Source organism: Embiotoca jacksoni, unplaced genomic scaffold (genome assembly GCF_022577435.1).
Source record: "Embiotoca jacksoni isolate LCO1_2020_lvr unplaced genomic scaffold, fEmbJac1.0.p SCAF_26, whole genome shotgun sequence".
NCBI lineage: Eukaryota > Metazoa > Chordata > Actinopteri > Embiotocidae > Embiotoca > Embiotoca jacksoni.
In genome coordinates, this window is record NW_027185377.1 from 1,507,240 (window position 1) to 1,534,379 (window position 27,140).

General features: G+C 44.4%; 1 protein-coding gene across 1 annotated transcript; it reads right to left on the minus strand.

The window, feature by feature from the left end:
• Positions 1 to 484: 484 nt before the first annotated feature.
• On the minus strand, positions 485 to 2,556 carry kcnj16a (potassium inwardly rectifying channel subfamily J member 16a). The gene has a single exon (XM_069159827.1). The coding sequence runs from the start codon at positions 2,554 to 2,556 to the stop codon at positions 1,279 to 1,281; it is 1,278 nt and encodes a 425-aa protein (XP_069015928.1). The 3' UTR covers positions 485 to 1,278.
• Positions 2,557 to 27,140: the final 24,584 nt, after the last annotated feature.

Here is a 27,140-nt window from a genome sequence, read left to right on the forward strand (position 1 = left end):
GCGGTGCTGCGAATCCTCAGATGGACCTCCAGAACATCCAGTTGGTTTGATGAGCAGATGATAATCAGAGCATCAGGTTTAAATCGACGTTGTCGTGATCTCGTGGTCTGAATAACATCACGATGCTCAGATTGATCTATTCTGGACAGATGAGAAGAACAATAGATGTTTTTAATGGGATTACACTTCAGTGCAAATCAAAGACAGCAGCGTCTGCTTCCTTTTCTCTGTCTGCTTGCTCCACATCAAAGTGAGCTTTTTCCGGTCCAGAACCAGAACCAGAACCGTGACACACTCATGATGATCAGTGAGAGTCAAACCAAACATTTAAAACATCACTTTATTGAAGTTGTTTACACGGATGTTGTCTTACATCGTTTTCATTCACAATCTGAGTTTGAACTGCATCGAGTTTGATCCTCCAGATCTTATGTTCATGAAATATCTGTAGAATAAAATGTGTCACTTACAAAACCAGACGAGCTTCATCTCAAATACGTTCTTTTATTTTTAACGTGAGCTGGTTTGATGAACTGATTAATTACTAACCAACAGAGATTATTCCACCACCACAACCATAAAACAAACTAAACATTTTCCATGTGTTTTGTATAAACCGACATTTTTGTTGTCGCCTTGATAACTTCTGTTTTTTTTTTTTTTACTATCAGCAGTGACATCTTTTTTTCGTGTAAAATGAAGAGAGCGTTGTTTAAGATAAATACGCCGCAAAGGTTAATTTAGTGGCTGTTCTGCAGCATCTCAATATCCAATCATAGATGTTTACATTTCCATTTTTTTTTTAAAGACTTTTAATCTTCCTTTTAGCTTCTCATGCGGGCACTTTGGCTTCAGTAAACATGATACAACAGAACGAACTGCAGGAAACCAGCAACTCTGGTGAAACCGGTGGTGAAAGCCCTGCACCCCCTTCAGCACGGCACGATCTCTGGAAGCAACCAAAGAGGAAAACAAGTACATATTCTATAGCCAGGGTAGCTTCATTTTCCACAAAAAACAAAAAAGAAATTAAAAATTGTGGAATGTTTTGAAACCCACAGCTAAGGATCTGTTCGTGGCCTTTAAACAGCTTTAATAGGAGTAAATTGGAGCCTCCGAGTGCTGCTCAAAAGACAGATATTAGTTGAGTAACAAATCACGTTTAAAAAAAACTCAGACATCATTATGACGGTAAATGAGATGCCCTCAGTTTTCCTCCTCAACTGTGGTTCTTCTGAAGAAGCATGTCTGAAAGAATCTCCCTCCTCGGCTCGGCTTCTATATTTGTGCACTCGTGAGGTCGTTGGGCAGAGTCAGAGCGTCCCGGTGTTGTCCGTCCTGCGGAGACGTGGAGACCGTCGGCTCGGGGCGACCGTCGCTCACCAGCTCCACCGTCACCGTCGGAGGCGCCAGGAAGTGTTCGGGATTATTTTGCGGCCGTGACCGCGGAGAGTGCCGCGGGGAACATCTGGGGGAGGGTCGAGGCGAACATCTGGGGGAGTGTCGCGGCGAGTGTCGAGGCGAAGGCCGCAGCTGCTTCTTGTGCTCGTAGTCCTCGGCGCTGACCTCGGGCACCAGCACCTTGGCGGTGTGGTTGAACAAGGTGTAGTCCACCCGGTAGTTCCTCCGGCTCACCCGGATCATCTCCTGGAACAGCTGGCCCCACAGGATCTCGGCCGGGGTGTACGAGGTCCGGGTCTGATGCAGGATACCGGTGGAGTCGTCCGTGTAGGTGAACGACACCACCAGCTCGAAGTCGGCCTTCCGCAGGTCCACCAGGCTCATGTTGTACAACGGGCTGCCGGGCTCCATCCGGTGGAAGATGGTGGTGGGCGTGACCAGGATGACGTCTCTCTGCTGGATCACCAGGTCTTCGTAGGTCACGTCCACCTTCCCCGTGGCGTGCACCGTGGAGCGGACCACCTGGGCGCGGGCCGTCCCCTCCACCAGGTGGTGTCGGCGGAAGTCGCCGACCCTCCAGGACAGACACAGGAAGCCGTCGCGCAGGTTGATGACCGCACAGTTGCTGAAGCCCACCGTCTGCGCCCGCTTCCTGGCCGACGCCATCTTGGCGACGACGATCCCGATGACGAAGGTGTCGATGAAGCAGCTGATGACGTCCTGCACGGTGACCACGATGATGGCGATCATGCAGTTCTCCGACATCCCTCTGAAGCCGTAGCCGATGGTGGTCTGGGTCTCCAGTGAGAACAGGAAGGCGGCCGTGAAGCTGTGCACCTCGTACACGCAGGGGTCGTTGCGCTGGTCCTTGACGTCTCCGTGGGCGAGAGCGATGACCCAGTAGAGGATGCCGAAGAAGAGCCAGGACAGGATGTAGGACAGGGCGAAGATGAGGAACATCACCCTCCACCGGATCTCCACCAGCGTGGTGAAGATGTCGGTCACGAAAAGCAGCCACTCCTCGGGAACGTGGCGGAACACCACGTTGCAGCTGCCTTCCTTTCGCACGTAGCGGTGCTTCTTCGGCCGAGGCCCATTTTCAGTGTTCACGCCGATGCCGTCGGCGGGGCTCACAGATGTGTATTGTTTATGCATCTTCCACAGTCTGCAGGGAAGACGACAAAAAAAGATGTTTGTTTATTTCACCCATCGGAGCGATGCTGTGAATATCACACCGTAAAGCTTCATGTGTTCATCCACTCCTTTGCTTTCTGCTACAATGTCTTTTTTTTTTTTTAAATCCTACCATCGGGGGGCGGCACATTTGGACATTTGTAGATTCTACGCAAAAACATCTTTTAGTCCGTCAACAGTCATGTTGTTCTGGTTTTTTTTTCGCTGGAAGTATTATTTCAGAGTTTATGTTTGGTGAGTTTAACAGCGTGTCTGAGAAACCAGAGCGGCGACGTTAAGTCGGTTAACCATTAAATCCTTCGGCAACTAATGTAATAATGTCATAATTAATAATTAAGGTGCAAACGTTTTCCGGTCCGATGCTCTCGAATGGGAGAAATTGTTGCTTTTCTTGGTCTGGCACCACTGTAAACTGTAGATTTTGGGGTTTGTTGGCTGGATGAATGAAGATGAAGCAGGATGTTGTCATCAGCATATTGATTATTATTATTGTATTCATTTGTTTTGATAATTGATCGTAAAAATAACTAATTGATAATTTGTTGGAGTCACAGTTTTTAATATTACCTCCGAGATATTTGGGTCGGTGTCCATCTCTCCTTCTTTGTAATTTTCCTTCCCTTCCTAACATTTATCAGTTTGGACTGAGAGCTGAGCGGTTTGTGGTTTTGTCAGTTGAACCGACTCAAACCTTTGCCTGAGACGAGGTTCTTGGAGAACTGCAGGTCGGCGCAGACCGAACACTCGCTCACCCAAATCAGGACGCATAGTTCCACAAATGTTACACAGAAATCCAGATTGTTGACGTGCTTTTAATTAAAGCTAAAAGAAGCTCAACGCTGCCGTTTTGCTGACGCATTACTTTTAAGTAATATAAACAGAATTCAGTGCCTCCGGTGAGTTACAGCTGTATTTTTCTGTTTTCACCGTTGATAAAGTAAATTTTGTGCCTATTGAAGCAGCAGAACTGATATAAATCTTGATATGTGAATAAATCCCTCATAGATCATCCTGAATATCCTAAAAGTCACTTCCACAGTCACTCAAACAGAAAGCGGCCGTTCACCTCAACCAGCCGTGCCCAGTTTCCAGCTTTTCTTTTCTTTCCAGCCGCTGTTGTTGGAGGAAAACGATTAAAGAGTCTTCCATGTATCAAAAACATGGACTGATGGCTGGAAATCTCCAACCTCCCGCTCACCCTCCTGTAACATCTAATACAAATACATAACGAGCTGCACTTTGTTGACAACAAGAACAACTGACGAGGGAAAAAAGGTTGCTTTTTTGGTCTTTTGTTTATTTTTTCCATTATGGCTTTTAATGTCATTCACATGTTTTCTTTCATATTTTCTCTCTCATTCAGTTTTCGTTTTTTGTTTTTTTTGTGTTCATCTGGAGGTTTCTATTTTTAAGATAGCAATCTGGGAATGTTTACCATGTATGATTCTCTTTTTCCTGCCTCTTTGTACTGTGTCAATACATTTAATCATAATGGGGCAGTTGCCTGGAGACACAAAACCCATCGCAACAGTCCTCACTGGGCTGCCTACTGTTTTTCTGTTCGCCGCCCCGTGTTACTGATTCGGGTTTTATAAACCAATTACACTTGAGGTGATGCAATTAACTGCATCTTCAGATTTCATTTGGGCAGAAGTTGTAGTGGAATAAGCGCATTAAAGGTTTATTTTCTACTTTTATCAATATTGGCTGATTTAAAACCAGCTAAGAAAAGATGTTTCACACTGTTTAGTGATGTCTTTTGCCAGAGTAACATCAAACTCTCTGTAAACACACAATAATATTTCCATGCAGAGGTTTGCTGTTGTCCAGAAGCAATTGGCCCCAAGACCTTTTTTTTTTTTTTCTGGGTGGAGGTCAGAGAGCTGTCAGGCCAATAAAGGAAGCAGCCACTGGACCGAACTGGTTTTAAGTTAGCAGGGGGAAAAATGAATGTGGAAACTGGAATGGTGTCACGGTGCGATCACGGGCAGAGGAAGGATCAATCACAGCCAAACCACTGAGAGCATCCTCTACGCCCAAAACAAATGGGGTTTGAATCACCGCTATCTGACTGAGTGAACCGGGCTCCAGTCACAGACTCCACTTTCTCCTGGCCACAGCGACCATCCCCACTGCCAGAGCATGGAGCTCACTCCATGAGCTCATAGAAATAACGTCCTATTAGCTTCCCATAATCCCCCCCTTAAATACCCCGAGATGTTGGAGGGGAGAAAAACGCAGCATCCTACGAATAACCAACAGACGCTGAGTTACTTGTTGCTTTCGTAGGTTATCAATCTGAAATCAAACCTGCAGCTGCATCATCTTTAGAAGAGTAAAAGAAAGTCATGTGGTAACATCCAGATGTTCCAGTGGTTGTTGTCAGAAACTCTGTAACTATAATTTCATTTTAGTGCTGCAAAAAATCTGCAGCTACCACTTTGGTTCAGATGGAGATATCTGAACAACTTTTAGACTGGTTGTAATGGAAGTTTTGTGTAAAGACACTCATGGTCCGCAGAGGATGAATCCTTCTGAGATATCGTGACCATTCCTCTCCTCGGCTTATCGGGTCAAATTTGTCACTTGCAGAGTAAAATATTTTGACATTTGCTTTATAGGTTTTCACCATTCATGGTCCTCAGAGGATGAACCAAACTTCATCTCAGTGATCCCCTCACAATTCCTCCAGTGGCCTTAGCAGATCAAAGTTATCAAGTAAAAAACAAACAAAAAAACAATCACGTGCTCCATTCATGGTCCACAGAGGATGAACCCTAGTCTCTCTACCTCGGTGATGCTCTGACTTTTCATCGAGCAGCACCAGCAAATTAAAAGTGTCTCTATATATCTAAATATTGTACAGACATTCATGGTCCTCAGAAGGTAAACCCTTTTCCATCTTCTTTGGACTTTCCTGTAGCAGTACTAACAGGACAAATCAAATATTCTCACCATTTGCTTTATGGATTGACTGCTAGTGGTCCTCAGAAGATAAACCCTACTCCGTCTACCTTAGTGCTTCTCTGACTTTTCATCTAGGAGTACCAGCAGATCAAAGTATCTCGTAATGGATTGGCGTCGAAGTTTGTACAGATATTCATTGTCCTCAGAGGATGAGTCCTCATAACTTTGGTGATCCTTTTTGCGACCACAGAGTTGATATCTGGCGATTTGATTGAAATGTCTGTTGAGTCGACTTGTGAAATTTGATGCAGATGTTTTCTGTTCCCCCGAGGACAAACCGTAATAATTTGTGCAATATTTTGGTTTATTAATACTAACAAAACAGTTTGCAATACATTACGATCTTCTTTGTGGTCAGTAAATAAACTTGACCTCAAAAGGAGCAAATGATTTTCTATTAATTTGATTTCCTTTAATGTGATGTAACTGTTGTTGCCGGGATTTGGACCAAAGTAGCCCGAAGAGAATCGGACCTTGAAAATACTTTTTCAGTCGGAACTGAAAGTGTTTTTAAACGAGAGGAATTTCCACCACATGCAGCCGACTGTATTTACTGTACACGACTGTATTTACTATATGAGATCATGTTTCTCCTGGACACGATGGAAAAGCATCAGTAAACGCTCTGCTTCTGAAGTCCTTTCTAGTTTTATTTATTGTTTTCCCTGCCGTACAGTTCAGTCGGTCGTCGTGGTTCCCTGTGTGGTGCCGTTGACCCACCAGGTTCATCTGTTGTCTCCAAAATCCTCTCTGCCTTATTTATGATCTCCTGAACCTGAAACAAGCTGCTCTGTGTACAAAACAAGACAAAATCACACAGAACAAGCAACCAAAACACGCGCTGACCTTTGCCACAGAGTTTCCACTGCGCTCAGAGCGCTGATACTTTATATTTCTGAGGTTTCTCACCACCACGTTTTTTTTTCTCCGAGTTGTCCTTTTTGTGTTCTGGAGTTCGGACTAAAAAAAAGTCCCGTCGTCCAACGTCCCGACAACACCGATCGAGGGATGAACTCTGGAAACAACTTCGCACAATTGGCTTGTTTCCGCCGCTGTTCAGGGCACTTACAACTCCATTACACGCTCACTTACTGCAGATGACAGAGTGCCACCCATCTGTGGTTCACTGGAACAGAACTGTGCACCACGGGTGGCCGGGCTCGACTCTGCCCCGGAGCTTTCTGTCACCTCTAATGACCTTCAAAAACCGCAGCGCGGCAGAACTTTTCCATCTTAACGAGTCCCTTCGTGTTGAGATCACGACGCTGGTTTCAGGACTTTTTGTAGGAAAGTGTCCGATCTGTTAAAGATATATCTTTTTTTTTTTATGTCCAGTAGCAAAAGGGTTTTTTAAATTTAGTTTATAGGCCACGAGGATTTCATAATATGTTTTTCCATGTTCGAGCAGCCTGTTCCTAAAAGTTAATGGTTTATTCAAGCTTCAGAGTAGCAGGTGAACCGGAGCACGTTGTTGATTTTGTTCTGCTTCATCAGAAACAGTTTAACGTTGCTTTTACAGATTTGAACACTTAACGGTACATTTCAGGAAGTTTCCATCGGTAGCTTCACTTCCTGTCGGTCTGTTCAGGGTTTGTTTTCACGCTGAAAGTAAAGATAATACTTCAGGACCTGCGTGACCTTCACAATCTCCTTTCACTGTTTTAAAGATCAATAGACGCATATTTATGAAACAGTCTTTTCTGTTGTGTCAGCAGTCGGTCCGCCTCACACTTTCACATCTTTTTTTTTTTTTTTTCATCGTTTGTAGTAGATTATCTCCAAATTTCAAATATACCTGCAACATGAACCAGAATTAACATTTTCTCAAGATCTGGTCAGGTTTCGTAGTGAAACACGATCACGAGCTCATACTTATCTCCGAGACCGCATCTTGTCTTGTGTTTTGTTCTACATTGTGTTACCTGCTTTTCATACTGTAGCTCAGATTACTGATTGTTCTACTTCACATTCTCTAAACATCGCTGGGAGAACTCCAAACAAACGCAGTAAAAATCCAGTTTACAGCTTTAATTTTCACTTCTTTATGAATCTAAAAGCAACTTTTATTCTGAAAAGTGTCTAAATATTGATACAAAATAAGACCGTACCTCCCTTTTCAGCTCGTTTCAAGATTTGACATTAAACTCCTCAGTCTGACAGTTGGGGATTTCTGATTTGTAAAGGTGAAATTAAAAGCAGCAGACGTCACTGATCGGTTCCTACCTGTTTGTTGCAGATAAATGCTGAGTCGGCTGCAGGACTGTCTGGACCCGGCTGAGAGGCTCTACGAGCAGTCACCTGCTGGAATGAGCCGGCCCGGCCGTCACTGCAAAAACTAAAGATTAACACCTCCCTTCAGCATCACGTGGCGTCACCCGGCCAGGTGAGTGTTCATCCGAGTGTGTGTGTGTGTGTGTGTGTGCAGGTAAAAGTGTGTGTTGTTGGTACGAATACATGCGGGTGTTTCTTGTAAGAAAGAAATATGTAATATGACGTATTTGTCTTCAGTAATTCTCCATTTAGTTGAAGTTCAGGTAATCCAATACTTATCTGATTTATCTGAATGTTGATAATTATGCATCGGACACTTGCAGCTTTTGAAACAAACCACTTTATCAAAATAAAATGAACCCTCCAATACGATTACATATTCTGCCGCTTTATTTTGAAATTACATCAGCTGTGAACCGTCACAATAAAAACAGCGTGGATGGAGAGCTGCGGGCAAAAATTCAATGTTTGTTATGTGAAATTATATTGAATGAAAATGTGATAAATTTGTGTCCGAATAATTGAAACTTTACACTTTAAATAGTAATTTGATTGAAATTATTGTAAAAAAAAAAAGTCTGTTTTTCCAATTTTTTCTAAATGTTCTCTTGGTGAACTTTTAAACATTTTGTAGTCAATCTGTTCATCAACAGAAAAATGATCCAGCTTCTGAACTTTTAGCTTCATTTGCTGCTTTTCTTGCATTTGTGACATTAAACTGAATAATTTTGGGTTTCAGACAGTTTGTGGGACAAAACAAAAAGTATAACATCAGCTTGGACCTCACGATGAACGTTTCACACTATTTTCTGACACTTTAAAAACCAAACAATCATCTCATCAACAATGAGAATAATTTGAGTTTATTGCAGCGTGAAGTTTTACAAGGTTTCAGCATTTCAAAAAGAGGATTGTATGAATTTTTGTATGCCGAGAAAAAAAGTGGTACGAGTGAGCGACTGGAAAGTTTCAGCTTCACGTGAGTGACATTCGATTGTCTGTTAGTGTTTTTTTTTCCCTCTTCACACCTTCAGTTACAAATTACTGAACACTGTCCCTCCTTTGAGCCTCTCTGTCTGAAAGACTTTATTCCCAACCTGAAACTCCTTAGAGAGCTCAACTCGAGTCCTTCCCCTCGTTCTTAATAACTGCTCTGCAACCGAACTCTCCTTTTTTGTTCCGCAGCCAAAAGCCTAAAAAAACTCAGGTTTCAAACACGGACCTTTAGTGCCGGTCGGGCCGAGCGTGGTTGTGGAGAGAGAAGGCTCGTGGGCCTCATATATTGTGATGATAACACGGCCCGTCCTTCTTATGTACCTACAAACAGATCTGGGACGGCTGAAACCGGAGACGGCGGTCGGGCCGGCGTGACTTTTCTCGTCATGGTGGTGTTGGTGTTTATTGTAGGAATAGTCTGGAGACGACGAACTTATTTAAGAGGCTGTAAGTTCACAGACGGCATCAGAGAGGACGGTCAGTGGATCATCGAGGACCGGCACCTCCAAGCACCGAGCAATTTAGCAGTTGGGAAGATCGTTTTCCTCAGACGAAGGCTGATATCTAAAATATGAAGACAAACTCTCCACGACTACGATTACATCATACGAGCTTCACATACAACGAAAAATTAACCTTTTCTGTAAACGGCAGCAAACACGTCCGTTCATACGGACTCTTCTCGTGTGCGCGGTAAATACGACCGCGCCTGAACGCAGCTTTAGTCTCTTCATTGATTAATTCAACTAATCAAAGTGTCATCTCCCATTTCCAATCAAAAAGCCAGTGAGTTGAGTTTCGGAGCAGTGAGAATATGACCCGTTGGTCGTGACAGGACCGAGTTTTATTTATTTTTTGCCGCCTTCGTGCGCCTGAACTGTGGTTTCAGTGCGTCTGAGATCCTGCGGTTCAAGTCGGTCGTGAACGTCTCCTTCCAGCGCTCGCTGTGACACCACTAAATGTTCACTGGCTCTTTTTCTGCAGACCAACAAAGTCGTGCAAGTCATTTGACACCTTTTGCAAAAAAACAAATCTGCCGACTCAGAGGGCGAAGCACGTGAAATGACTCAACGGTTTTATTTTTCTAGTCGGAGCACGGTGGGGGGTCCTCAGTAAATTCCTCTGGGTGTCTCGGAGTATGTCGATGAAGCTACGCCAGCTTCTATGTTTATGAACCCAACCGCATTTTTTAAAAGTGAACACATTAGAGAGAGAGAGAGAGCGAGAGAGACTGTGTGTGTGTGTGTGTGTGTGTGTGTGTGTGAGAGACAGAGTGTGAGAGACTGTGTGTGTATGTGAGAGTGTGAGAGACTGTGTGTGTATGTGAGAGAGAGAGAGACTGTGTGTGTGTGTGTGTGTGTGTGTGTGTGTGTGTGTGTGTGTGTGTGTGTGTGAGTGTGAGAGAGACTGTGTGTGTGTGAGAGAGAGACTGTGTGTGTGTGTGTGTGTGTGTGAGAGTGTGAGAGAGACTGTGTGTGTGTGTGTGTGTGTGTGTGTGTGTGTGTGTGTGTGAGAGTGTGAGAGAGACTGTGTGTGTGTGAGAGAGACTGTGTGTGTGTGTGTGTGTGTGTGTGAGAGAGAGACTGCGTGTGCGTGTGTGTGTGTGAGAGAGACTGTGTGTGTGTGTGTGTGTGTGCGTGCGTGCGTGTGTGTGTGTGTGTGTGTGTGTGTGAGAGAGAGACTGTGTGTGTGTGTGTGTGTGTGTGTGAGTGTGAGTGTGAGAGAGACTGTGTGTGTGTGTGTGTGTGTGTGTGCGTGCGTGCGTGTGTGTGTGTGTGTGTGTGTGTGTGTGAGAGAGAGACTGTGTGTGTGTGTGTGTGTGTGTGTGAGTGTGAGTGTGAGAGAGACTGTGTGTGTGTGTGTGTGTGTGTGTGTGTGTGCGTGTGTGTGTGTGTGCAGAAAGTTACGCGCCGCATGCAGTTGGTGGGTTAACGGGGGTCTCGGCAAAAAAGTGGACCCATAACAAATCACTTCATTTCCAGGAAAAAGAAATAATTTGTTCCCAATAAAAATGATCCACAAAAATACACGAGCACAACGTGCACGGCGCTCCGATCAAACGTTCCGGTACAAAGCCAAAGCACAGAGTTAAAGAGGCCAGAAAGATTTCAGGGTGTGAAGCGCAGACACTGGCGGCTTTCGCATGGATTCGTCTTTCCAAAAAGATTTCAGGAAAACAGGACGACGTTCGGCACAAAAGATCAGCCAGGAGCTCTGTCGAAGTCCGTCTCTGCTTTCAGGTGAGGCGGATAAGATGCTGCATGTCTGGAACATTTTAACGTACAGTTTCACTGATCTGCACTGTTGCTGGAATAAAGTATTTTGATGCAGGGTTATTTAAGGTCACGCTCGTGTTTCACATAGCGTGTGTGTGTTTCTACCAGCGGTGACGGCCGTTATGAAGCCTCCAGTTCAGATATTAGGAAGTGACCATATTTGGATGATCTCGTGGGTGGTGGTGGTGGTGGTGGTGGGGAGAGGAGGGGGGGGGGGGGGGGGGGGGCAGCAGTGGATCTGACTCAATTTCATTGGAAATCTGACAATACTAAGTCCCGCCCACCGATAGCTGTAACCTGTTTCAATCAAACAGAAAAACAGGCTTATTTTCAATTAATGCCAGATTATTTTCAGATGGAGCGACTTAACTGGCAAAACAAAAATAACTTGTGGAAAAAAAATGTATTGACTTGAAGTTGAATGGGAGTCTATGGAGGTTTTCTGGAGCCGACCTCTAGTGGCACTCGGTGGTATTGCAGCTTAAGACACTTCCGTCGTTTATTAACCCCCCCCCACCCCCCCCCGTAAAAACCTTAAGGTCTATATTTTAATGATCTAGGTTCACGTTGTCAAGTACATTTAGAACGTGTCCGAATCCATTTTCACCAGTTTAAAGGCGGAAAGGTTTTTAGAGAAAGCTGAAGTCGTTATTCTTAAAAACGGTATCAGATTTAGATGATTTCGTCTTTATTTATTTGCTGTTATGTGCACGTGTTTGGCTGTACGAGTTGTTTTACTGCTCTACCAAACACCTGAAGGGGATCCGAGAAAATTACTGTTTAAACATTTTGTGTAATATGAATTAAGATTTAGAGGCTGTGAGGTGAACTTATTTTTAGAACCTCTTTTTTTTGTCCTGGGATACACCGGGGCCCCGTCGGGCCCCCGTCGGGTGTCCACTCAGGGATGTCCACTCAGGGATGTCCACTCAGGGATGTCCACTCAGGGATGTCCACTCAGGGATGTCCCGCTGGTAAATCGGGTCCCGGTTCCACATTTGTTTCCTGTGTGTGCCTGTTTGTGTTTGCGTGTGTGTATCTCCGTAACCATCTGTGCGGCGTGTGTGTGGTACTGTGTGTGTGTGTGTGTGTGTGTGTGTGTGTGTGTGTGTGTGTGTATGTGTGTGCGTGCGTGCGTGCGTGTGTGTGTGTGTGTGTGTATGTGTGGTACTGTGTGTGTGTGTGTGTGTGTGTGTGTGTGTGTGTGTATGTGTGTGCGTGCGTGCGTGCGTGTGTGTGTGTGTGTGTGTGTGTGAGCGGATCGCATGCATGTAGCGTGTACATCTGCATTCTCCGGGACTGTGTGGGTGAAATGGCATGAAAGGATTCAGGGTGTATCTTCTCCTAACAGGCAGAACAAGCAAGCAAACAGCGCTGCAGTCGGAAGCCGCTCGGCTGTCGAGCAGCTGCTGATGTTCGGTTCACCGCAGTTCAGCTGCCTGTAACGAGCCGCCGCGCTGCACACCGACTTTCTTTTTCCACAACGATCTAAAAGCTAAATTAAACTCGGCACATAAATATGTAACTTATCTGGAACGAGAGGTTTTCAAAGTGGCAAAAATTCAATCGTTCCAATGAAACGAAGGATTTAAAACCTTTTAAAAGTGCAGAAGAAGTAACAAATCTTTCACACTGCCAACGACTTCCCCCCAAAAGTTCTGATGTAGTTGGTTGAATACGTTTTGCTGTTTGGAACTAATGGAAGTCTTTGTGACGGTGTATATACCACCTTCCCACTCACGGCCTACTTTAACATGTCTTCATCGAATTGTTCCAAAACTGCATGTTTTAATTTCTACCTACGACTCACACCGATTTCATTTGGTTAGTTTAAGGAAGGAGGGCATGCTGGGAAATGCCAAAAATCTGACAGAATCTGCTGTAGTCACAGTTTTATTTCCAACAATCTATGTTTACAAAAAACAAACAAACAAACAAACAAAAATCATAAAAAGGAGGAGCTCATCCACCGCACCATGATATACACCACCCCACATCCAACCGCTGTCTGTAGTCTGTCTGTCTGTCTGCAGTCTGTCTGTCTGTCTGTCTGCAGTCTGCCAGACACCCAGCTTCATCTTTGATCTCTTTATTCCCCTGAATGAGTTCATCTGCTCTTTGGATTACAGAAGATTTAGGTTAGCCGGTGTTCCTCCAACTGTATAGGAAACAGCTGAAAGTTCAAAATGCTGTTGGACTTAGATAAACACACACACACACACACACACACACACACACACACACACACACAGACAGACTGAAAAGAGCAGTAATTCGGTCAGGAGGGAGTTTCAGCGCCGGCTGAGGGTCCGTGAGGTTCCAGTAATTTTCACTGTCTCCTGTTTCATTCAGAAGCAACTGCTCGGTGCTGCATGTGTGAGTTTCATAAGCATTCTTATGTCACGGCTCATGAGGCTGCGATGTGACGCTAATCTAGCCCAGCACCGCCGCGGGAAGCAGCTACTTTACGCTGGCTCTCCACCACGCCGGGCCGCTTGGCCAACTCTGCAGGTTTTTCCACCTTCACTTTTTCTTCTTCTTCTTCTTCTTCTGTTTTGCAGCTTTTTCTTGTCTCTAATTTTCTCTCAACTTTGCCTCGTTCAACAGAAGAAAGTCCTCCTGTCCTGATGATCACAGGGTTTTGAGGACTTCACTGAAACCTCGCTGCTGACGGCCGGCCTCTCGTTTGCAGATTTCATTTTGTGAGTGAGTGCAACACAAAAGGAAACTTGATGTCTTTTATCTGGTGAACAGCGTGTTTGTGCTCTCGGCCAAAGAAGCCAGAAATGTTGTGTTGTTTTGACATTTAAAACCACACTGAGGATTGAACGGTTACAAAAAAAACAACAAAGTTCTTTATCAAGTCGCTCTGAGATTCGTTCTCGTATCGTCACGACACTCTCGCATCTCGGTGGTTGCCGTGGCAACCCTTCAGGAACATACCAGCACTTCCGGAACAATAACTTCTTTGTTTTCCTGAAGGCCAGTTCACGATCTCCGCGATTGTCCAGACAGCTGGACAAACTTAAACTGGACTTCATGTACGATACTCCGCCCCCTCGGCCCGGGTCCTGATCCGACGGTACAAACCTTCTGAATTACCGAATTCATCAACAAATGAAACGAGCGTTTGACTCCCTCCCAATGGCTCAAACCCCGTAATCACCATTTCTCTGCGATCCATTTTGCAGTCTGAGCCTCAGCGATGCAGCTTTTATTTCTTTAAAACATTAATGTGATCAAGCCGGCCTCATAAAAGATTAAAATCTCCATTAACCTATTTGGTTTTAATCACAGATTAAATGGTTTATAAAACCCGGTTTTACGGTGCCACGTTTAGACTTTGGATCTATAAAATTAAGGACAAACAAAACGATTTCCTTCATCTATTTGTGCTGTTTACTGGCGATTATACAGGCAGCGTAAACAGCCTCCATAAAACCCGGCCTGTGTTCACTCAGCTCGTCCACAACGCTGCCGGTTCTCTGAACGTATCCGTTTCCCTCAGTTATGTCATTTCTTTTTAAGTTCTAAGAAACACGCTCGCCGATTTAACATCCCGTCTTTGATCTGCCAAGCGCAGCATCTCCGTCTGTCCGGGGACAAAACCGTCCAACCTCTCACAATCTCCTGGAAATATTTCTGTCGAAACGATCTCGTTTCCAACCGCACTAAAAATATCTCCGACGTCGGAGCGTTGTCCTGCTGCGGTCTCGGGGTCCTTCACGAGTTCAGCTTTGAAACATCAGCTCCGAAGTTTCCAATCGGATCGACAGCTGGCCGAGCGTTGGGGTCTCGGCGTTCGATGATATGACTACAGCTCGCTTATTGAGCCCCTAATTCAACCACAATCTACATCAAGAGAGTCTTGGCTGCGTTGGACTTCAGCCTCTGTGCTGAGGTAAAAATAGTCTCCGATGCAGCCAAAGACTTTTAGAGTCCTGTTTAGAAAAGCTTAATGAGACCTGAAGCTCATTCACAAACGAAAAGGAAAAAACAGCGAATGTGTTTTGTTTTTTTTAATCTTTTTGGAGACGACATCACATTGTTGTAAAAAAAAAATGTATGCGAGCGAGTCACTTACTTTTTCTTATGTGTTCATCTCCCAAAAAACTGGAGGAAACTATCACCGAGGCCGAGATGAGGGGCTCTGATGTTTTTCGGTTCTGAGGTTTCGTTTCTTCAGATTTTAACGTTAAATCCGACCAAAAAAATAAAGCTCGGTCCAGTTCGCTGGTGCCGGCGTGTGAAGCTCGGACGCTTTCGTTGTACATTAAACGTCTCTTCAGGAATGGCTGACCTGATGGCATGTTGGGGTGCAAAGTCCCGCTCGGTGAACAGTTACAGTAATCTGCAAGAAGCTGGGTTGGGTTTGGCACCAAATCCTGGGGCTGCATAACTAAATATTAAACAATTAAATATAATGAAATGCACCTACAACAGTTCCAACTGATCCAATATATAGAATTGAAATGATCTGGTATTTTGGCCGTCGCCATCTCTCTGTGCCTTCTAGTATCCATAGAATCATACTATTTAATAAGCAAATTAAATAGGGAGGGGGGGGGTGTTGTGCTACAGATTGTGATGGATATGACCAACAGGGTCAAAGGTCAAGGTGCATTTTTGATGAATAAGTAGTACGTCTCTATAGTTTGCATACTACATGCAACAGTGCATACTTTGTGCGGCTCGCTGCAGTAACCAGAAGTGAGCATGTTTGGACGAGCTGGGGGGAAGTGTGATGGTGGATGTGACCGAGAGCTTCAGGACACTATCCCCCGCCCACCTGATATCTGACTGATCTTCGTCCTCCGACTCGGTCCTGATCACAGCGGCCTTCTGGTGAAGTCACAAGTTCAACGTCATGAGAACATAAATGCACAAAGCATGAGAAAGACAAATTAAAGCCCCCCCTCCCCTCCCCACCACCACCACCACCACCATCTCATTCTCTCTCTTTTTTTTCTAACTTCTATGCAGCTTTGGAAAATTCTCTGGAGTTTATTTGTAGATTGAAACAGTGGAGGAGAATGGCTTGTAAGTGTTTCCAGCCATTTGGGTTTTTCCACGGTTTCCACTGGCTTTTTTCGGTCGAGTCAGCACCTTTAGGACATGCACCTTCTTTTTTGGTTGTCAACTTGCAGATTCAGGTTCAGTTGCTCGGGAACTTTTTCACGCACGCCTCGTTGCCAGACTGTGAACATGTGAAAATACAGTGGAAGTCGGGTTAAGGGACAGATAGTGGTTTTGTTCTGGACTACAGCAAACAGGCAGCGCAGCATCAAAGGGGCAGGATTAGGACTCGCACGGTGAAGAGCCGAAGCTCGGTAAGACGAGATGTACTGCGGGACTCGAAGCATTAGGCAGCTGGATGACAAGCAAGAGAAACTCTGTGAACCCAGACACTTCAAGTCAAGTTTAAAACACAAATAAAGGGAATATATCTTCCCCGCCTGGAAGCACTGAAGTGGGTGTTGAGTCGTGTGACCGAAGGGAGGATGAGGAAATGTCGAGGAGCTGTGCCGGGTTGAATACGCATCTCACGAGGGAGCGGCAATAAAGACTCTGCTGAAAGGCCTCCAGATTTATGGGCTTTGGACAAGTGATCGGCACCGAGATGCTCAGCTGTAGGAAACCGAGGAATGAGGAGTGGAAAGCAGCGCGTAGAGGATGAAGCTACCGCAGCGCTGTCACCGAGTCGCTCTCCAGCACGGTGGTCTGGCAGGAGTCTCCGGGATACTCGACCCAGGACGAGTCAGAAGGTCAGAACGGGTCCGGACCACCTCGGTTCTGTTCTTCGGCTCTCTCTGTGATGAAGCTGCACCAAACGCCAGCGAGACGTGTTCGTATCGTGACATCTTTGAGTCCCTTTTAACCCACGCGACCTCTGGAGGTTCGCTGATGAAAAGTTGTGTCGCGGCAGAAATAATTACGGCATTAGAATAACTCTCTTTTCTTTTCTTTTTTTGTTGCCAAATGTGACCATATTTGGACGAGCTGGGGGGGATCTGACTTGATCTGATTGGAACCTGGACAACAATACGTCCCGCCCACTGAGTGGAAACCTGACTGCACCACAGGACTGTCAGTCAAACAGACACCCCCCCAAACATTCTGCTGTTTGAGGTCTAATATCGAATTAATGACGGGATTATTTTCAGGTGGACCTCAAGAAAACTAATAAGAGGGAGCAATTTCAGCTAATGACACCATAACGACTAGTTGAAAAAATGTATTGACTTTGGATTTGATGAGAGAAGTTGAATGGGAGTCTATGGAGCCGGAGGCTTTTTGGAGCCGACCTCTAGTGGCACTCGCTGGTATTGCAGCTGAAGACACTTTTTGCATCTGTCTCATTTTTCAGACCCGGAAGCTACGAACTCTTTTATACACAGTCTATATCTGCTAATATTGATGTCATAAGAACCGGTACTACAGTACCTAGTTGATATCAAAATTCTTAAAGCGTGATGGTACCAAAATTATTGATGCAGCAGAAGCAAACAGGTCAAGCAATCCAAAAAAAAACTGGAACAATTCAGTCAGTTTATGTTACCACAGCAGGCGTTTGAGGACTTTTAGGAAGTTTGAATGTATTATTTAATGTAGCAGCTGGAAATCCGATCGATCATTCATCTTTAAAATGAGTGACAGTGACTCGATTCTCTTTTCGTGAAGTCGTCCCAGTTCTGCAGTCACATGTCCGATCGGTGGTGGAGCGGGCCCTCAGGCAGGGCCTGGATGGGGCTTCGTTCTCAAACACCGCTGGTTCCTCCAGCTGGGCCCGCAACCTCGACAGCAGCACACACTCTGCCCCACCTGTGATAATAAACAGCTTTATTACCTCCTCCCGTCCGCTGACCACATTTAATGCTTTCACAGGGATCATCCAGGGGACAGACCGACCGGAGACTCTCCCGTGCATTTACAACCCCCCCCCCCCCCCATCCCCCTCTGCCCCCCCCCACCACACACACACACTCACTCACAGATCAGCTGACCTCGAACACAATTATACATTTTTATATGTGGTGTGCATTCGAACAGCAAGCAAGAATACTTTTAGTGATGCTGTTTGCTCTGTTTATCGTTATTTGGTAGAACATTGAGTTTTTATTGACGTTTCAATAAGACGTGTTAATTTGTCCTAGTTTGGTTCCAGTTTACTTGAGTCTGAAACTTTAACCGTTTCCTTTCTATAATATTACATATAACATAATGACGGGCTGGATTACTTTCAGAGGACACAGGTTTTTTTTTTTTTATGGATAAAGCAGCACATTTGTGAACTGCATCAGTGGTGTAGGGAGGAGGTCGGGGTGGATGGTGGGCGTGCAAAACTCTCAGCTTCCCCGAGTCTCGTCTGTGGTTGGATACACGCAACAAAAGCAGTTTGATTCTGAAAAAATAAATAAATCAAACATAGAATGTAAATCAACTTTGATGTCACTGTGAACCTTTTCTGTATTAAACCAAACCACTGTATTTGGATACCCTTAAGGTGTGGCTGTTTGATTGACGGGCCTGTGGTGCAGTCAAGTTTCTTCTAAAGGTGGGCGGGGCTTAGTGTCCTCGTGTTCCCAATCCAGTTCATAGAAATTGATGCTTTTAGAATCGGAGTCTCCTGGAACCAAAGTTTTTTTGGAGCCAGCCCCTGGTGGTCATCGGTGGTATTGCACTTTAAGGCAGTTCTGCATTGGCTTCAATTCCAAGCCGTAGTCGTTGAATCTTAACTCTTATTGTTTTTTCACTCGCACTTATTACAACATATTGTTGTCTGTCACTTCACCTGAGTTTAACACGACCCTAACCGAACCGTTTTCTTTTCCCGTCTCTCTCCTCGTGTCTTTATTCCGACCCGAGCTTCACGATATTCTACACATGAACCGAACCACCTCGACTACCTTTTAAAGTCCATTGAGGAGGAACTGAATGGTCAGACAGATTAATTGATCTCAGATGTGTGAATGGTTCCAGGCCCTGGTGAGAAAGTTCATTCTTGCTCTCTGTTTTACAACCTCTGGCTCATTCAGGCAATTTCTATATTTGTGTTTTTATTTATTTATTTATTTATTCATTTTGTGGGGCCATATTCTGCCCAGTCCTCATAACTCCTTCAAGTCCCGCGGACTCATTAAATTGATTGATTGGCTGCTTGTGGATTTTGCTTTTTTCCACCCGTTTATTTACCTGGTGTTGGAGCGTATTTGAGTTTGCACTCGTGTGGCAACATGACCTCGGTGTCCCCTCCCCCTCCCCCCCCTTTGTTGAAATGTATACAACATACATCACCGCGATGCACGGCTGCAGTCAGACGATCCGATTGGCCACCGGCTCTTTTCCGAGACAGCGGTAAAGACGGCTCTGTAGGTTAAAGAGTGTTAAAGAGCCACACACATGGTTTTCCTAAGCTGTAAATTTTATGGATAATTTCTGATGTGGTTACAGATTTATACCCCCCCAACTAAGCACAGCAGCTGCAGGTAATTTACTCACTCAGCCGCCTGCTTACGCTTCTCGTTCTCATTCGCTCCGCGTCTCTTCCACTTTCCTCTCCGACACTCCGACCGACGTTTATCTCCTCACATGGAGATGTTCAGACACAGATAACGCAGGAATACGACAGCAGGGTTCAAGTTTAGAGCGACCTTCGACCTTTGGCCAGCGTAACGTACCTTTACTCGAGTACTCCAGAAAAGCAAATTCAGTACTTAACGTCCAATAATAGATTAATATGACTTTTTTTGTCAGTATCTCTGAAAAAGGAGCTGTAGATTCAAACTACTTTGTTGATTTGTCAAAATTTGATAAACAAAAAATACAAGTTGTTTCAAGCGGCAACGGACCGTGACGTCACCCGTCGGTTTGTGAACTGTCGTTCTGAAGCCTCCAGTTCGGATTTATTGACTGTATTTCATGAGAAAAGTTGAATGGTGAGTCTACGGAGCCGGTGCTATTTGGCGTCAGCCCCTAGTGGCCCTCAGTGGTATCGCAGTTTTACGCACTTCCACATTGGCCTCACTTGTCGGACCCGGGAGCTACGTCCACTTTTATATATTTATATTTATATGAAAGTAGAATCTTGCACTAAATCCCAGGGTTTGATCCCCGCGGGTCATTGGGGAAAGATGCAACTGAAACCAGAACTTCCAGGTTCTTTCCCACTCGTGTGAAGACTTCACTGACCTTTACAACCGTGACAATAACTGCACACAGAACGGCTCTTTCTCAGCAGTAATTCATGCGTTTAGGGCTAAAAGAACTCAAATTGTTCATTCAGTAGTTGTTTTTGTACCATAAGCTGCAAAACATGAGCGAGCTCGACGTCACGGCTCGACGAGTCCACGAGTGACGTTAGCGGTTAGTTCAGACACGTGAACAGAATCCAGCAGCTGACGTAGGAGTCGTTCGAGGTCAGAGATTAAAACTAGAAAGTTAAAAATTAAGCCACAGAGATGAGCTGCGGTCATACAGAATATGTGGATGTACGATGTCCTCCAGTTAGTCGAGTTAACTGGTAGCGGACGCTCCAAAGATCGGTTTGAACGCTCTTCACACACAATAACTCAATATGTCAATATGGTTGAGGAACAGGAAAACGTGAGGAGACTTCTCACTGCAGGATGTGACTACTTCCTGTAGAAACCCGCTCGTGGTCCGGTGTCACTTCGGCCTCGCCGGTCAGCCGGCTGATGAATCGGTCCGGTGCGTACCTTGGCAGCGCGCGGCGTTAGGTGCATTCAGTACACTCTCCCAGGCTGCACTGGGGTGAGGTCCCACCAATGCGCTCATGCCCATAACTCAACTGCAGCCAAACCAACTCATTAGCGAAACAATCCTCACCACGCACTGGTGTGTGTGTGTGTGTGTGTGTGTGTGTGTGTGTGTGTGTGTGTGTGTGTGTGTGTGTGTGTGTGTGTGTGTGTGAGAACGAACAAATGAGAGCGAGTACGGGGTGAGATTTCATGTTGTTCTGGAAGATTTGTCATCACAAGCTCAGAAAGCATTATATTGTTACAATATCTCTCGTATTCCAACTACCTGTAACATTTTCCGATTTGCTAATATTTTCCATGATATTTTCCCACATTCGCTCGATCACTCCCAACACATTATCCACACAGTATCCAGTCTTTTTGCTTGCACAATATTTATTCATGTTACACAATATTCCAAATGAGTGCCCCCCCACCCTCCCACCAAACCCCCCACTCTCCTCCCTCCTCCCCCTATTTAATGTGCTTATTAACCTTTATGAAACCAGACATGTTGTGGACGTGTGCGTACGAGCAACACCTCGGACTTTTAATGAGGAAACGTCAGCCGAGCTCTTTGGGGACGCAGCGATCCGTTTCTACACGTTTCTGTCGGAGCGGATAAATCTTCAAAAGCGTGCGGATGACAAAGAGCTCGTTAGCATCCAGAGGATCCGACACACAAACACAGATTGTTCAGGAAGTCGTCGTCCGGGCCGTCAGGACTCAACTGAAATGTTGTAGTTTTAAAAGTTGTTTATTTAATTTATTTTTTACTGGGATTATACCGTCAAAATGTGCCGTGAAGGTGAATAGAAACAGACCAACTGGGGCCTTTTTTTTTCACCACAAACAATCCTGCAAGAGCGGTGATAGACTGGTGACTGTTGCATGCTGGGAAAGGTTGGCTTAGAGTAAGAACCGTGATCGAGTCATCGGTGATGTTTTGGCGCCGAGCTTTCTTCGTCCCGATGAAATGTCTTCGAGAACAACCAGAACGTCCTCCCGTTTAACAAACCTGGACGTGTCCGGCTTTCCTCCGTTCACTAACGACCCGACTCGTTCCCACGAGCTTCAGTCAGAGAGCTTATCGTTAGACGTGCCTCTGAAAAATCTAATTTCTCATATTTAATCTCTCTGTTGGTTTTGTGGGTGCAAGGCACCTTCCAGTTGGTCTCTTATGCATCTGCAGCCAGAAAGGGAAAGTCAGGTCCTAACGACGGTACTTGTCACTGTCTACGACGCGTTTACTGCCACGACGAAATCCAACCCGGCAGAACAGAGCTGCAGGTGGGAGAGCGAGTTCGAAACGGCTTTATTACGTTGCGTTCTCTCGTTTAAGCCGCAGACACGTTATTGTTCGGAGTAATACTTCACAACGCTGCCTTTTTTTTAATCAAATCCTGTCGGAGCTCAACGGCGACTGTTCAATGATTTATAGATGTTTTCAGTGTGTAAATCAGTTCTGCTTTCTCTCTTTCGCTCTCACACACACACACACACACACACACACACACACACACACACACACACACACACACACACACACACACACACACACACACACACTCTGGGCTGGACTCACTTATTTGGGTTGATTTTGATTGTTGAACAAGCAAATGAGACGTGACATGGAAAAACATATCCCTTTTTATACGACCCTGAAACTCCTTTAAGTGTGAGCTGAACCTGCCCATTTGACTTGATGTCTTTTTTGGGAAATTGATACAACCTTTTTTATTCTTTTAAAAGTTGTTTGAGGCCACCCACTCCCCCTCCTCCCACACCCTCCTATTCATTGTTATGTATTTCTTGGCAGCGAATACCTCGTTGGTCGAGGAAATAAAAGCACATTAACAGAAACACTGAATGTTTTCTGTCGGGATACTGAGCGTCACTTCAATATAACACATTTATATGTGTATATCCTTTCTATCGATAAAAGATGTCGCCTGGACACTTAGATTTATTTTTCAAAAGTGTGCATGACATCCTGTATTTGGACATTAATGTACGCCTTAGACTGAATATAAAAAAGTGATGTAAAGGTCTGAAACGAGACGCCATTATGGAAATGTCTTTAACTGCAGTACCACTGAGGGCCACTAGGGGCTGGTTCCCCAGAAAATACACTGCATCCAAACAGTTATAACTACAACGAGGTGATATTTAAAGGACATAAACCCGCAGTTACGCCAACTTACGTATGAAATTAGCGCGCTGTTGTTGTCACATATTGGTAAACGCAGGCTAACAGAGCTAGCATGGCATTAGCAGAGCTTCGCTACATGGAGACCAAGATATGCTAGCACACTTGAACAATAATGGGGCTAACAAACCAGTCATCCAATATTAGCTGAACTATACCTAGCATAACATTAGCAGGGCAAAGCTACAGAAGGTCAAAGATAGACTGAACATACTATAATATTAGTGGAAATAAGCTAAGCTTAAGGATCTAGCTAATGTAGCATGTTAACAGGGCTACACGTTAGCTTCGAAAAATGGGAATCATAAATGATCTCTGGTGTTGATGTTGATATGAAATGACTGGCTGTTTATCAGGCAGGAGCTTTGGCAGCTCAGATCGCCATAATAATGTTCAGGAGAGTTAAAGCAGAATATAAATCTTAACTTGCAGTTCCAGCTGACTTCCTCAAAACCCGGTCAGCTTTTATCCGGTAGAGAGTCGGTGGTTTCAGACTTCGTGAGCTGACCCAGTGACGGTAAGCGTCCGACTCGGCTGCGACGACGCTCGGCTCCGGTCACTGCTGCGTTTCCAGGCCGGGCTTCTTGGCAACTGTTGCCGGGGAAGCTCATAACGTGATGGAAGAGCGCCAACGTCCCGAGAGAGCTGACAGCAGAAACATTAGAGTAGTTTCTTCTCAGCCTCTCGCTCTTCCTCCCACATCTGTCTCACTTATATCGTGAATGATAGATTTAAACGATCATTATCTCTAATAATAAGAAGTAATTATCTCTCAACTTCCTCTCGATGTGCCAGTTTTGTCCAAAGACACGAGAAGATGCCGGTTGAGCGGAGCTGCAAAAACTTGCTCTGGAGTCTGGTTTGCTCTGCAGGCAGAACAGAATTTGTGGTTTTTCTATTCGCATGAAGTGGAGCTGGTCCACATTCTGGTGGGCGAAAATAATGAGAGGCTGACCGGGACAGAGTGTGCGGTGAAGATGCCGAGGTGAGGAAAGGGAGGGAGTGAGGAAAAGGGAGTGGCAGGAAAAAAAAAACAAAAAAAAAAGGACACGGGGTGATAGACGGGCCACACACTCACCGTGATGTAAGGAGGGACGACGTTCAGCAGACGGCAGCAGAAACAAGGCGGCATTTTGTCTCATAAAATCTGTCTCACGTCTAAACTCAACGATCGCTCAAACAAACCGTAAACAGAGCTGCTGCTGGAGGAGCGCCTGGTTCTGTATGGTTCACCATTAATCTCAAGGAATTACAGGACTCTGGAAGCGCCTTAACGCTGCAATACCAGCGAGTGCCACTAGAGGTCGGCTCCAAAAAGCCTCCGGCTCCATAGACTCCCATTCAACTTCTCTCATCAAATCCAAAGTGAATAAAATGTGTCCATCAGTTATCTCGGTGTTGTTAGCTAAAGTCACTCCTTCTTATTAGTTTTCTGGAGGTCCATCTGAAAATAATCCCTCATTCATTAGAAAAGAAGATTCAAGAAGACCTGTTTTTGGGGGCGTGTCTGTTTGATTGACAGGTTAAGTTTTCTCGTTGCCATTTGAGATGTTGCCAGAAAATATTGATAATTTTTCCAGCTTCTTAAATGTGAAGATTTGCTCCTTTTTCTCTGTTTTTATGTCTAAACAAAATATTGTGTTTGCTGTTGATGTATGTGTATATATATATATATACACATATATGTGTGTATATATATATCTATATGTATATAGATATATATATATCTATATCTATATATATGGATATATATATCTATATATGTATATAGATATATGTGTGTATATATATGTATATATATAGATGTGTATAGATATATATAGATACATATAGATGTGTATAAATATATAGATGTGTATAGATATATATATAGATACATATGTGTATAGATACATATATATGTGTATAGATACATATAGATGTGTATGGATACATATAGATGTGTATAGATATATATAGATATATATAGATGTGTATAGATACATATAGATGTGTATAGATATATATAGATACATATAGATGTATCTATATATATAGATATATAGATACATATATATGTGTATAGATACATATAGATGTGTATAGATATATATAGATGTGTATAGATACATATAGATGTGTATAGATATATATAGATACATATAGATGTGTATAGATACATATAGATGTGTGTAGATATATATAGATACATATAGATGTGTATAGATATATAGAAATATATATAGATGTGTATAGATATATATGGATACATATAGATTGTATAGATACATATACAGTAGATGTGTATAGATATATATAGATACCTATAGATGTATATAGATATATATAGATACGTATAGATGTGTATAGATATATATATAGATACATATAGATACATATAGATGTGTAGATATATATGGATACATATAGATGTGTATAGATACATATAGATATATATATATAGATACGTATAGATGTGTATAGATATATATATAGATACGTATAGATGTGTATAGATACATATAGATGTGTATAGATATATATATAGATACGTATGGATGTGTATAGATACATATAGATGTGTATAGATATATATAGATACGTATAGATGTGTATAGATATATATATAGATACATATAGATGTGTATAGATATATATAGCTATGTATAGATGTGTATAGATATATATATATATAGATGTGTATAGATATATATAGATACGTATAGATGTGTATAGATATATATAGATATATATAGATGTGTATAGATATATATAGATACATATAGATGTGTATAGATATATATAGATGTGTATCGATGACATTCATTGGCGGGTCGGGGAGGTCGGTGCACCTGGACGGTCTGGTCCGGTCCGAGTGTTGACACTAACCTGTTGGCCTGAACCTCGTCCTGCCCTCCCGGTCCGGCCCCTCTGATGTGGAGACGTCGGCGTGCAATCCCCCCCCCTCCCTCCTCGCCCATCCACGTGGAGGGAGGCCGGACTCCGCATAGTTTCCACTCACTTGTTCACTTCCACTTACAAAAACAATTAAAGGGTATGTTTTTAATGTGCCCCGGAGCGGTCCTGATGTCTCGTAGCCGGAGCTGCGCTGTCTGATCTCAGCTGGGCTCTAATCAGAGGGACCACTGAGTCGGGTCACCGACTGCTAAAGGAACAAACAGTGCCGACCCCGTTGCGATAGAGGCCACCAGTTTGGATCGGACCCCTTTTGAGGGAAAAAAGGCATGAAATTCCAAGATGTTGTGAGGAGCGAAACGTTGTCAGATATTGTTTCAAGATGATGGGAAAGTCATTTTCTTTGTTTTTTTTCATCAGTTTGGACCCGTGATCACAGGGCCGAGTGTTTACAAACTGCTGTTATGTCTCCGCTGTATAACGTGCAGATGTCACGGCGGAGGGGAAGGGTTCGTCTGCAGAGCATCATGGCCTAGTTTAAGAACCAATTATACCGCAGATCACTGACTCCCTCACAAATACCTGCACCCATTGGGAACACATTAGGAAGCAATGTGTTCATTCTTTCCGAACAGGGGTGATGCACTCGTCTGGTATGGGCGGTTGTGTTTGGTGGGCGGCCTCAGCCAAAGAGAGAGAGAGAGAGAGAGAGAGAGAGAGAGCTCTGCTACTAGTTAACATACATCTGTAGCTCCGGTGGATGAGAGCCGGACCTCAAAGGCCGCAGTGCGGGCAGATAAATGTTGAAAAAAATGAGTTGCAGCAGCCACTTTGCAGAAACGCACGCACGCCCCGGCGTCCAGACGTCCGTCGGCTGGCGAGCCGCCTGGCGTCCGTTCGCGTGTCTGCTTCCTCCTGCCTTCGTAAAGTCGTGCGAGCCGATCCGAGGTGTGTTGCCGCCACGTGTTTCTCCCTCCGTTGATGAAAGGAGATATCAGCGGCCGGGAGGCCACGCAACACAGTCTGACTCACACAAGTGTTTACATGCGCTCCTACTGACAGCACCGAGCACTAATTCAATTTTATTCTCCAGTTCAACACATGCGAGAAGACGGCTACTTTACCCACAAATATTTCTTCACCCTCTCACCCCCCTCTTGTTTTGCAGCAGGA